This window comes from Spermophilus citellus (genome assembly GCF_964194105.1).
Source record: "Spermophilus citellus genome assembly, chromosome: 5".
Taxonomy (NCBI): Eukaryota; Metazoa; Chordata; class Mammalia; order Rodentia; family Sciuridae; genus Spermophilus; species Spermophilus citellus.
The window spans coordinates 133,374,930-133,388,901 of record NC_138186.1 but is presented as its reverse complement, the minus strand read 5'-3'; the positions used below and the strand labels follow the sequence as shown (position 1 = coordinate 133,388,901).

Below are 13,972 nucleotides of genomic sequence, written 5' to 3'. Positions count from 1 at the left end.
ACTTGCCACAGTATTTCTTCCTCCTCTAGGCAGCTGGCACCTCAAGGCTATTTGGACACACTGATATCTCCTCTACCCCTGGACAGCTGCATTTGAACCTACAGCTGTTTGAATCAATAAATTCTGTGGGAGAGAGAATTCTCTCAGCACAAGGTGTCAGCAAAAACTGAGCTCTCTCTAATCAGTGAAATATCAATCAGAGTGCTCAGAGGAGCAATACCCCTGCCTTGAAGGTGGCTGAATTCATTCAGAGATCCTGAAAGTTCTCTGTTCATTAACATACTCACCTAGCTGGAAAACTTGCCAAACAACACTGCACACAACACTGTACCAGATCATAATTAATGTTATACATAGCTTCCATTTTAGCCAAGACATAAGTAAGCCACTGAAGGGTTTTCAATAGCTCTATGAGATGATTATGTTTACATTTTAGAAAGATGACTCAAGAGTTGTGGGGACTATGGGCTATGTAAAGGTAGGGCAAGAAAACAGAGATTGCATAGGATACTAAAATAACCCAGGTGTGAGATACATGCATTCCCATCACACCCTCACCATACTTCCAACTTTCTGATAATTATTCTAATACATGTAATATGGCATTTTCATTATTTCTGAAATGAATATCCCTGTGAGGTTGGACACATTTTCATATACCTGTTGGTCTTATAGAATGAGTTCCCTCTTCTATTTTTTGGAAGAGTTACACAAAGATTTTGAAATTCTGGTAGAATTCACCCTTGAAGTTATCTGGTACTGAGTTTTTCTTATTAGATTTCTGATTACTAATTTTTCTTGTTATTGGTGTGTTCAGATTTTCCACTTCGTGATTCACTCTTGATAGGTTGTATGTTTCTAGGAATTTATCCACTTTTCTAATTATTCAGTAATTGGCACATAATTGTTCAAAATAGTCCTTTACAATTCTTCTTCTTACTTCTGAGGCATCAGTTGTAATGTCTCCTCTTCCATTCTAATTACTTTATTCCCTTAGCCTGTTTGTTGATCTTTTTTTTCAAAAAGTTAAAAAAAAAAAAAAGTTTTCAAGAGTGTGGTTAAGTTTCCAAATATTTGTTAATTTCCCAGTATTAATGATGTTTTCAATTTCATTCCAATGTGGTCAGAAAAGATTCTTGGAATGATTTAAATCTCCTTAGATTTGTTAAGACTTATTCTGTGATATGTGGTCCATCCTGGAAAATGTTCCATTAGCATTTGAGAATTTGTATTCTTCTGTTAAGTGGAAAATTTTATATGTCTGTTAGGACCATTTGGCCTATAGTTTTGTTCATTTAATAATTTTTGTCTAGATGTTATCTCTTGCTTTTAGTAAAATACTTAAGTCCCAAACTACTATTTTATAACTGTTAATTATGTCACATCTGTCAATATCAGCTTTAAGTTCTCTAATGTTAGGTTCACATATATCACTATCATATCTTCTGGTTGAACTGGCCCTTTTATAATACTCTATCAACTTTTGTGGTGCCTAGAACTTTAGACTTAAAACAGTATTTTGCCTATGTACAGACATTTCTGCTTTCCTTTGGTTATCACTTGAGTATATTTTCCATTCATTTCCTTTCAGCTTATGTGTCTTTAAAGAGAGTATCTTGTAGCCAATATATCACCAACTTATTTTGTTTTTAATCCTCAGTCTATGTTGATTGACTGGATTTAATCTATTTACATTTCATACGATTATAGTCAGCCCAGTGTATCCACAGGTTCTGTATCTGTGAATTCAACCTGAAAGACTGAAAATATTTTCTTAAAAAATTGCACATGTACTGAACATGTGAATTTTTTTCCTAACCTTACTCCCTAAACAATCCAGCATAGCTATTTACACAATGTTAGTTATATCAGGTATCTTAAGTAAACTGCAAAGGGTGTATGCATTGACTAGGACACTGGGACACAGGCATGCTTTCTGTAGCAGTGGCATTGGTATCAGAGATACAGCCTTCCACAAAATGGCCTCAGAGCTAGAGTTCTGAGTATAAGCATGCAGGTTGCAATCTCAGCTCCAGGATACACGTACAACTGCATGGAGACAGAAGCACAGCAAGTCAGGCCCTTGGGTGGCAGGCACATCAATGGCTCTTCCTAAAGGGGTTGAGGGCAAAGTTGCACAGCAGTGTGTATTGTGAGCAGGTGCAATAGCTGGGATCATCACTGGCAGACTTCAAAGTCCTTGGTGGTAAAAGTGGCAGATGTTCACTGCAATGACAAGTGCTGCCAGATCTTCCCGCTATTGTTTTGCCTTGCAGAGAGAGAGGTCATGTAGAAGAGATTCTTCTTGGTGACAAGTTATGCTGGGTTAGTGGATGTTAGAACATACATAAGATCTTCTATACTATTTATTTTTGCCATCCTTTTTTGTGCTAGGAGTTGCTGAAAGTTCCTCATTATACAATGAAGTTTTTCCAAAGATAATTTCAACAATACTGTTTGTTATGTTTTATTCTATGGGGAACACACGAGCACTGAGACCTCCTAGTCCACCATCTTCCCAATGTCACTTTCTGGGAAATTATTATTTTATAAGTACATCCCAAGAGTAGCAATTTCCTAACAGGATGTCTTAGTTCCAATGTCAAAGTGAAATTTTTTGCTTAATATATACCATCATTAAACAAAACTGTTTTATTCAACTTTTTTTGTCATTGTGAACAAAATACTCAACAAGAAAAACTTAAAGAGTAGGAAAAGTTTATTTGGGGTTCATGGTTTCAGAGATCTCAGTCCATAGAGAACTGATTACACTGATCTGGGCCCAAGGTGAGTTAGCACATCATGGGGGAAGGGTTGTGTGGGAGAAAGCTACCCAGCTCATGGCAGGATCAGGAAGTGGGGAAAGAGAGAGAGGGGTGGTGGGGGAAGAAGGGGCCACAGCAAGAACAACCCTTTCAAAGCATCCACACACACATTCTTCCACCCAGTTAACAGTCCATTGAAACTAGGATGTACTCATCAGTTTACAGCTCTCATAATTTAAACATTTGACCTCAGCATATTCCTGCATTAACAGGAGCTTTGGCCAGCGGGGGGCATCTCATCTAAACAATAACAAAAACTAATGAAGAAGCAACTTTATGTTGAGAACTTTTCAAAATATTTCAAAACTCTAAGAAAACCAGAACACAAGTGTTAATTTAAGCATGGTGACACACTGAGACTTCCAACAATGAGAACTGAGAAGTAAATCTGTTGTTTATAAACTGCTCACTTTATACTTTGTTTCAGCAGCGAAATTAAAAGGAGTATAAGCCATTACAAAACTGCAAATTAAAACTGTAAGAATAATTAAAATTTTAAAAAATTAACAACAGTAAATGTTTATGAGAACGTAAAGACAGTGATCTTCTATATACTATTAATAGAAATATAAAATGATACAGCCATTCTAAATAGTTTGGTGATTTCTAAAAGTTAAACACATATTTACCATTTGACCCAGCAATCAAATTGCCAGGCATTTATCCCAGAGATATGAAAATTGATACATGTATAAAAACTATACAATTGTTCATAACAATTTTATTTTTAAAAGCCCAAAACCTGAGGTGGGGGGGTCAGAATACCGATCAATAAGTAAACAGTTAAATTGTGATAAACTCACACCATGAAAAAATCACTTGGGAACACAGAGGAACCACCAAAATGTGACAACTTGAATGAATCACTATACTGAGTTTAAAAAAAAAAAAACTCTCCAAAGATCATATCTTATGTAATTTCATTTATATGACACTCTCAAAACTACAAAATTGCAGAGATAGAGAACAGTTCGTACTTGCCAGGAGTTAGGGATGTTTGCCAGGGTGGAAGACATTGTGGGCCAGGTGTAACTATAAAAGAACAGCATCAGGAAGATTTTGTGGTAATGACATAGTTCTATATATTGATTATGGTAGTAGTTATATGAATCTACACATGATAAAATGGTATAGAACTTATAAACACACTACTTGTAAAAAAATTCCTGGTTGTGATATACAATATTCTATTGTGTATAGAATACATGGGTCCTCTTTGTACTACCTTTGTAGCTTCAAGTTGGAATCTATAATGAGCTCAAAAAGTTAAACAATAATAATAATAATAACCACCACCTCCACTATTGGATATATGCAATAAACTTCTAAATGATTTTAGGGGAGAAAATATCCCACCTACTAAATCCACACAATTTGAAGAAAATAACTCAATTTGATCCAGAATTTCTATTTTTTGGTTTGGAGAAGGAGATGTGTTTTGAAAAAACCCAAGTGATGTTTACAATCTTTCAGATAATTATATTGTTACTATTGACATAACAAAAAAGTAGATTGTATTGCTTTGTGAAAGCACTGGGGGGGGAAAACACATTTAAAATGTACCTAGATCTGATTCCATATTGTCCTTCTGTAGAAATTAAATTTGTTGCACAGCTGTGGTTAAATCTAAATATATAAACTTAATTGTATAAAGTACATCTCTTCAAGCCATTTAAAACAGTCAGATTTCATGTTTGATATTTAAAACATTTATAAGAACAAAACAAGTAAAAAGAACTAGAGTTCTCTTAAAATAGATTTTTAAAAAATGTAAAATAGTCTTCTGTGTTTGAGATATTTCAATGCCAGCAAAAAAATAAAGACATTCCTCGTCTAGCCAATATTTTAATAACTCACAGAATAAATCCAAAATAAAAAACATGTTAATGACTTGTTACCACCTAAAACAGCATATCATATAATTTTCAAGAACACGTTCCTTGACTTTTAACCTCTGCTCTTCTTTAGAATTACCTGTGGAAGGGAAAAAAATGAAAATTCATATTATACCTACAGAAAACAAAACAATTCCTCATAGCCCTTTGTGAGCAATATACAAGTCTTTTTCTCATTTTTAAAAGCCAGTTTGGAAGGTAATTAGGGAATATTTTTGCCTTATAATGATCTTAAATTCCTCTAAATAGTCTACTTCTCTCATTGAATGTAAAACATGTTTATGTCCTCAAAACTTGGTTTAATAATTACCTCTGTTAATATCTTCAATTGTCTTGTAAAAGGATACAGATTAATGTTCTCAAAATTGAAGTTTTTAGAAATTGGTGATAGAAGGATATAGAGAATGCTCTAAACCTCAAAAAGCTATTACAAATCAGGTATTTCACAACTATAAAGTAGCACAAATCCTCTACAATGTAAAATTTCTCATATTTGGGCTAGAATTATATCAGTTGGAGACCAAGACCGATCATCTTCTATTGAACAGCCTATTAAGTAGACAATTTTCAAAACACTTCACTGTGACAGAAATAAGACAAAATAAGATCTTAACTGGTCTCCCAACTTAAAAAAAAAAAAAAAAAAAGAAAAGAAAAGAAAAAATAGAACTTGGATACTGTTTTGGCTAGGTACACTTATATAGTTTATTAATAAAAACAAACCTAAATTTAAACACGCACATCATTAAGCTCTGAGTTCTTGCTTTCCTTTCAAAGGGGAAAAGTTTATTGTGACTCTTAATAGTGGAATGTTTGTAATAGCAAGAGAACATAAAAAGCCTCTTTTTTTTTTGAGAGAGAGAGAGAGATTTTTTTTTAATATTTATTTTTTAGTTTTCAGAGGACACAACATCTTTATTTTTATGTGGTGCTGAGAATCAAATCCAGTGCCCCGCGCGTGCCAGGCGAGCACACTACTGCTCGAGCCACATACCCAGCCCCATAAAAAGCCTCTTTAAAAACTGACAGATCATGCACGCTCCAAGGCTTCCACAGAGGCCCTCAAATAGGTCTACAATCTAGACCAGCAATTCTACTAATACAGACAGCAGAAAAGAAAGTGTCATGTACTCAAATGAATTTACAAAATGCTAAATATTTATATGTATTCAAATAAATTTATAAAATGCAAGTTGAACAGAGTTCAGCAAGTTTCATATTGGTACATTTCTCATAACCTTTCATAACTTTATAGAACTATAGTTATATAAGATGTTGGCATTTGTGGGAAATGGGTAAAGGGTACATGGAGCACTAAACTGTTTTTGCACATTGTTAGTCAACAATTATTTCAAAATAAAAATATTTTAAAATTCAACAAAAAGATAATCTGTCAAAACTAATTCTCTCTTCTATACCATCCCATCAACTACAGTGACCAGTTTCTTGCAGATTCTTATAGAAAAGCTCTACATATAAACAACACTGTGACTAATAAAGGAGATATGGTATATTCACTTTTCTGAACATAGAAGCTTATAAGGTGGGGCATCTATGAACATCTTTTGGAAAGAAGGTTCTCAGGAACATATCTGGGAAATTCTGTCCTAGGCATCATATTCTAACATTATATAGTTATACTAATAAAATGCAATCTTCTCTGATTGTAAGAGATTTAATTTGTAAATCAATCAAATCTCAAAACAAAGCTAGAAAATAATTCAGGAAACATTAAATGGTAGCCATTAAACTTGCCATCAGAAATCCATAATATACATATTATGTACATGTGTACGTGTGTGGGTGTGTGTGTGTGTGTGTGTGTGTGTGTGTGTGTATGTAAAATCCATCAATATGAAAAGTTAAATAACTCAAACAACAAAGCTGAAAAAGGTACCTTAATCAGGCAGAGGTAATGACTCAGGTGGTATTTTTTAAGTTAATTCTAACTCAAGAATAAGAAATTTGATTTTACCTTTGCTGCAGCCAGTACATGATCCTTGTTAATGACTCCACATTTATTCTCACAAGCATTTGCCCTGGACTCTTCTGCTAATCGATGAACAAAGAGTAAACAGTTCAAATGAACCTTTTAAAGAGAAAATACAAATCAATTTTTAAGCTAAAACACTAATGTGTTTGAAATAATATTCCAAAATGACTTTTAAAAATACAATCTTCTCTGTAAGAGGTTTCATTCATAAATCATTCAAATCTCAAAACAAAGCTGGAAAATAAAATAGGGAAAATTGAAATCACTGCAAAGAAATTTCTGACAGATTTCAAGGTTATATAAAGTTTCTGGTCAAAATTTATTATATTATTTGCTACTAATAGTTAAGTCAAGTAACTACAAAGCTAAATAGAATTCAGTTTAATATAACTCAATCTTAGATTTCATCCATAGAGGCAGTCGTTGTAATACAAGAAACAAGGTAGACCAAAGGCCAGAGACAACATCTTTGAAAAGCATCACTATATAGCAAAACTTAGAGTCCTACTTCTGATTTCAAATAAACTTAAACTTGTAATGTATTTAAACTTCCAGAAAATATCAAATCAAAACTCTTAATTCACTATGAGACATCTAAGAAGATATTTTAGCCAGATATTTAATTATAAAAATTTATTTAAAAATATATTAATAACTAAAATTTCTAAAGAATGTTGAAGTACAAAATTTCATGCCAAAGTCAACCTACTTATCTGTGAATTTCATAAAATAATCATACCTACAATTAATAATCTTTAAACCTCCTTTTTAAAAACTATTTGATAATATAAACAGTACAAAATTCAAAAGCTTAAAGGGTTCTAATTGTGTAACAAATTGTAGAAAGTTAGGTAAAGGATACATAGGAACTCTGTACCATTTTTGCACCTTCTTGTGAGTCTATAATTATTTCCAAATAACAGTACAAAATAAAAAATATAAGAGCATAGACTATCAAAAATAAGTCACTCTTTCACATCATCCTTAACCAACCATGATAGCCAGTTTCTTATATATTCTTACAGAAACAAGATTTACATATAAGCAAAACACATATATCATCAGATTTATGTCATGTTCTTATATATGTCCCAATATGTGTATATACACATACATATATAAATGCTTACATTAGAAATTGTATATATAAAATATATATATGTGTGTGTGTGTATGTGTGTGTGTGTGTGTGTGTATATATATATATATATATATATATATATATATATATAATCTCACTATCTGAATATGCTCTTTAACATTATAATTTTACTCAAAATAGAGATCCAAAACCAAAAAAGTGCTACTCAATCTGTACGCACACACCTTGAAAACAGGTAAAATATATATAGCTCAAGCAAGAGAGAATAAAGGGTGCACTGAAGTCCTATCTCAATCCTCCCTCTAGGATCATATGTAATGCTTCTTTATATTACTGTTCACATCTTTACCATTCTTTGCTTCTGCAAGGTACCTGAGGGCATTAGCAACTTGGATCCAGTTAGTATCCTTTTTATTTTGTTTTTCTTTTTAGTTATACATGACAATATATTTTGATATATTTATACAAACATGGACTATATCCTATTAGAATCCCAGTCTTGTGAATATATATGATGTTGAGATTAACTGTGGTATACTCATATATGTACATAGGAAATTTATAGCAGATTTATCCCATTGTCTTTCCTAGTCCTATCCCCCTTACCTTCCCTTCATTACCCTTGTCAAAACCACTGAACTTCTATTCTCCTCCAAACCCCAAGCCTTGTGGCTTAGCTTTCACATATCAGCAAAAACATTTGACCTTTGGTTTTGGGGGATTAGCTTATTTCACTTAGCATGATAAACTCCAGATCCATCCATTTACCCCAGCAAATGTCATAAAGTCATTATTCTTTATGGCCAAGTAATATTCCATTCCATATATATGCCACAATTTCTTTTTCCATTCATCTGTTGAAGTGCATCTAGGTTGGTTACATAGTTTGGCTATTGTACTGAATTGTACTGCTATAAACAATGATGTGGCTGTGTCACTGTAGTATGCTATTTTTAAGTCCTTTCTGTATGAACCCAGGAGTGGGATAGCTGGGTCAAATGATGGTTCCATTCCCAGTTTTGTGAGGAATCTCCATGCTGCTTTCCAGAGTGGTTGTACTAATTTGTAGTCTAGATAGTATATTTAACATATAACTTCTATTGTTATTTACATCATAATACACAATCTCTGCAGTTAGAACAATTCATATACAATACTTAATGTTCATCATCTTGTGTACAGCACACAAATACTTCCTCAGAGTTCACTAAATGTTAATTAGATAATGTTACACCTCTGAATTGTTATTAGGTGTTTAAGAGTATTCCAGTAGTATATGAAGAAAACAGGAGTTAGAAATTTAAATTTAATAAGATGAAGAACCTATGGAAGATAATATTTTTCTTGTACTTGACACATTGTCTTCGTGGATTTTCAAAATACCCTAAGGCAAAACACTCCAATTCTAACTCTTTACATTTTACCATGAAATTTAATTTTTTTTAAACTTCCAATGATATTCCATCTCCTTTTATAGCAAAAATACTCCACAGGGCTTGGGATATAGCTCCGTGGTACAGCATTTAAATAGTATGTATAAAGCCCTGGGTTCAATATTCAGGGAAAAAACAAACAAACACCTCCATAATACAGCACAATTTCATCTGTTAATCTTATTTTCCACTTTTAAAAATAGCTTCCAGATGCCCTCAGGGTAAATTCTATATCCCTTAACACTCCACTCTACTTGAATTGGCCTTTCCAGTTTCACCTCTGATTTGTCTCAGCTCTCAGTTTTACACTAAATCTTCTGAAGTTCTTTTAGAAATCCAATGAACCGTTACCTCCAAAAATTCTTTTGGCAGGTAAACTGCCCTGAAAGCCCAACTTCCGTAATACAGAAGATTATACAGATCAATGATTGCATCCTTACTTCCTATCACCACACATACTATATTATACATTAATTTCACACTTAACTTTCTTCTCCAATGTACTATAAGTGCAAGAACTACTCCAGTCCTTATCAATGTTGTTTCCCAAGTGACCTTCAGTCCACTTCCCAATACAAGGTAAGTAGCAAATTATTCTTACACGACCAAAAGATCCCTCCATATATCCCCAAATAAGGAGAAAAAGAAAGGAAACTTTAAGGAAAAAAAAGAAAACCAACTAAACCATATAGAGATCATGCTAGTATCCTTGATGACGTGTACTTTCCTCTTCCTCTTCATGTCCACAAGCTAAACATACAGCATTCCTTTTTAGATATCTCTCTCTCTCTCTCTCTCTCTCTCTCTCTCTCTCTCACACACACACACACACACACAAAAGAAAAAAAAATTAAAGCAACCTATATCCGGGAAATCAAACAGTTAATTCAACTGAGTCACTGAAATGAACTACAGCTTAATTTTTTAAATAGTCATAACAAAAACTAGTTTCAAGGAATTTAGTTAGGTATCCAAATTTTAAAAAGACAAACTTTTACATCATTAATTTACTTTGAAAAAATTAGCTTGCTGTAATGGTAAATCAAAAGACAACTTACGAAAATATTTCCATATCTTTACAGTCTCAATTGACCAAAAGCCTGGGTCAGCCTGACTTCTTTCTCCCTTTATCCTAACACTTTTCAATATTTTTCTTTTTTTTGGTGGGGAGGTGGGCTACCAGGAATTGAACTCAGGGACAAATGATCACTCAGCCACATCTCAGCCCTATTTTGTACTTTATTTAGAGGCAGGGTCTCACTGAGTTGCTTAGCACCTCGCTTTTGCTGAAGCTGGGTTTGAGCTTGTGCCTCAGCCTCCCGAGGCACTGGGATTACAGGTGTGTACCACCACACCCAGCCAGCACTTTTCAATTTTATATAAACCATAAGCCCCCAAATATTTTCAGGGCATTCTATGATAAATCTAAAAATTAAGTGAACCATTAGAAAACTGAATGATTCATTTAAATTTAACAGATGTTAAATCAACATAGATCCTGGGGATATACAATCAAGTAACACATAATACATACAAAATAACAAAAATCCAGTGCAGAAAAACTGTTAAGAAAAAGAAACTTTGAGTAAATTGCTAAAATCTATATCAATCCAAATATAGGTACCATGTATTTCCAATATTACCGATGCACTTGGAATTTTCAAGGCATTGTGCTAAACACTACGAATACAAAAAGTTCTCATTTCAAGTTTCCAGATTAGTGGGTAAATAAAACCCATGAAAAAAAATCAGTCAAATGTATGACAGCAAATAATAAAAAGGAAGCTAAATTTGATTCCATTTAAGGAGATTAAGGTGGCTTCACTAAAAAAGTAGTATTTGAATAAGAGTTTAAAAGTATTACAGTTTGCCAAATGAAGGGTGAAGACATCTTCAGGCAGAAGAAGTATGTGTAAAATAAATAAATAAATATCATGTTAAAAAGCACATAAAAATAGACAGTTTTGTTTTTTTAAAAAATAAAGGGTGATAGATATGTTTTTTTCCTCTAAAGAACTGCATATTACACTAGGAGCCACATCAGCATATGAAACTTCTAAAGAACAGTATTAATCATCCCAGTAGCTAAACTGTATACACTCTTAATTGATGCTCACATTCAGAAAAGAGATCAAAACAGACTGTTTTAATTGTATAACATTTCATAGCTAATGTGGGACACCTGCTGGGTAAGATTATGAAGTGTCAATGGTAAGCAGAGACACATAAACGAAGAAAGCAGGTTGATGCATGCCATATACAATACAGAGAAGGAGAACTGTTTAATGAACACCACAGAAAACATGCATACCACCTGAGAATAGCTAGTGGCCACAAGACTTTTCTTTTCCTCACCACTACCTAGGCTTGGAATATCCAGTCCCCTTTCTCTTCAATGACACCTATATCCCACCCCACCATGGAGCCCATCTGTCCACAGTTACTCTGGGGCAGAAAAGAGTGGACATTGAGAAGAAGCTGACTACTTGAGAAATTTCTCCAAACCATCTGCACCAGCTGGTAGATTCCTGAATATCCTTGATGATGTACATTTTTCCCCCCACCATTCCAAAGTCCCTGTAAAAAAATCCAGAATAAACCACCTAAAACTGTACTGAAAGTCAATTTCATCTTAATTCAGCCCATTTGTACCATTTCTGCTACCACCAAAGGGGAGAGAGAGAACACAACAACATGTACTGCCTTTTCTTATAGAATATTAAAAAGGAACAAAAATGAGGGCACGAGATATTAGAAGTATACTTTTCTAGTGGGGTGTTATGATTTGAATGTCAGGTGTCCCCCGAAAGATCACGTGAGACAATGCAAGAAGGTTTGGAGAAGAAATGATTGTGTTACCAAAGTCTGAACCAAATCTCCTTATAGACTGGAGATTGAAGATGGGTGGGGTGTGGCTAGAGGCAGCAGGCCATTAGGGAAGTGTCTATGGGGTATATATTTTCCATCTGGAAACTAGAGTCTCTCTCTGCTTGATGATCATCATGTGGGCTGCTTCCCTACTCCACACACTTCTATGATGTTCAGCCTCACCTAGATCCCCAACCAATGGAGCAACTTTTCCTCCCCTAAAATCGTTCTGGTCAAGTCTTTTAGTCACAACAACAACAACAACAACACTGACTAAAACAGGAGGAAAGGTTGCCAAAGGCTTTGAAGACCAAACTTGAAAAAAGTGGAGACAATGTTACAATAGTTTAGAAAAAGACAGACTCCCTTAAAGAAGGCAACAGATGGAAAATCAGTGGAGAATTTTGAGAGGCTAGAGAGAAGGGGAGGTTGGGAAAAAAGTTAAATTTAAAAACAGGTGGAATAGTGCATGCTGAAAACTATCTGTGCCGTATGCCTTTGTTATCCAGAATTCTGTACCTTGATCTTCTGGAAATTAAATGTCCACTTATGATGGCTCCTTTACTCAAAATGTTCTTATGACAAGCCTCAGGAAGTGCTTCCTATGGTTTAAGCCTGGAGGAATAGTGTTCATTCTGCTAGAGGAATATGTATTCCAAGTATTCAACACAGAAACTGAATTTACTTCAAGACAGAAACATCATACAGTGATTTGTTTGAGGCTACTTATTAGGAAAACATCATGCTTCAGGTAATGTGGGTCAGTTAAACAGGCTTTAATGGGCTGGCGTAAAAATTGAACTAACAATCATTATATTAATTGTCTAGAAAAATGAACTCACAGTTAGGTGCCCTTTGGGATCAGAGTTCTTTAGTAAACAGCCTACTATAGAGGAAATAGGGCAATGAGTTTGATTAACATTAAAAAAATGAGGGAGCGAAGAAGGCAGAGAAGAGGGAAGGAGCTTAAAAATGCTTCTCACAATAATTACACACACAAAAAAAATATGACCCATTCTGAATTTCAAACGATTTCAAGGGCATATCATTCATAGTCTTCTCAAGGAAGCAAATCACAATGCCAAATGGTACTCCTAAACGATATTTTTTTCCTTGAGCTGATGTTCCTGACAGCGTTCCTTTAAGAAGTTCCAGATATCCATATTCCGGAGAATGCCAGTATAGCCAGGCGTCAGGAATAAGAAAGGACGAGCTGGCAGCAGCAAAGCTGCCTCGTTAATGCTGGAAATGCCTGAAACACCGGCCTGGAGCAAGCAACAATGGCTGAAGCCATTTTCCCTTACTTCCCCCGGCCCCACTCCCAGCTAAGAAAGGATGAACTCTCACCAGTAAATCTCCACGCGACTCCAGACGAAGGTGAGGCTTCCGTTGTTTTAAGACGCGTTTGAGAAAGCCTCGGGGAGCCTTCCGCTTGATCTGCTTCCTCTGGGAGACCGTGGTCGAAAGCGCCATTCTCCCGCTCGGGCACCAGCCGCCTCAGCTGCCGAGATCCTCTCGATGTCTGCTCAAGCTAACCAACACTGAGGAAGTAAGGAGAACTCCAACGCTCTAAGGCTGCCTGGGTCCCGGAGACTGCGTTCGGCCGTTTGAATCCGCCGCCAACTGAGAGCCCACGGCGCTCCACAATGACGTCAGTCACGCGCCCTCCGCCACCGGAAGCGCCGGCGGTTAGGTGGGAAACGCCCACGGGGGCGGGTCCCGGGTGCTCCATAAAGACAATAAAATGCAGAGCTTGCTGGAATCGGTTCTGCATCCAAACGGCTTCTTCTAGGTTCCCTAGAAAAGATGAGAAATTAGGAAGAGATTAATTGGTATGCCAGGGCAGCTACACTTGT

The 13,972-nt window shown here is 35.1% G+C and overlaps 1 protein-coding gene across 2 annotated transcripts; it reads right to left on the bottom strand.

Moving 5' to 3' along the window:
- Positions 1–2,727: 2,727 nt before the first annotated feature.
- Positions 2,728–13,743, bottom strand: CENPW (centromere protein W; the record flags this gene model as incomplete). Of its 2 annotated transcripts, XM_081296500.1 has the most annotated exons (3): positions 13,464–13,743; positions 6,696–6,809; positions 2,728–4,799 (listed from the first exon to the last, which is right to left on the bottom strand). In XM_081296500.1, the coding sequence occupies exons 1-3, from the start codon at positions 13,587–13,589 to the stop codon at positions 4,773–4,775; spliced, it is 267 nt and encodes an 88-aa protein (XP_081152626.1). In that variant the 5' UTR covers positions 13,590–13,743. The 2 variants fall into 2 exon arrangements, with proteins under 2 accessions (XP_081152626.1, XP_081152627.1); XM_081296501.1 differs by lacking the exon at positions 2,728–4,799 and having other exon boundaries at positions 6,692–6,769; positions 13,464–13,719.
- Between the last annotated feature and the right edge of the window lie 229 nt (positions 13,744–13,972).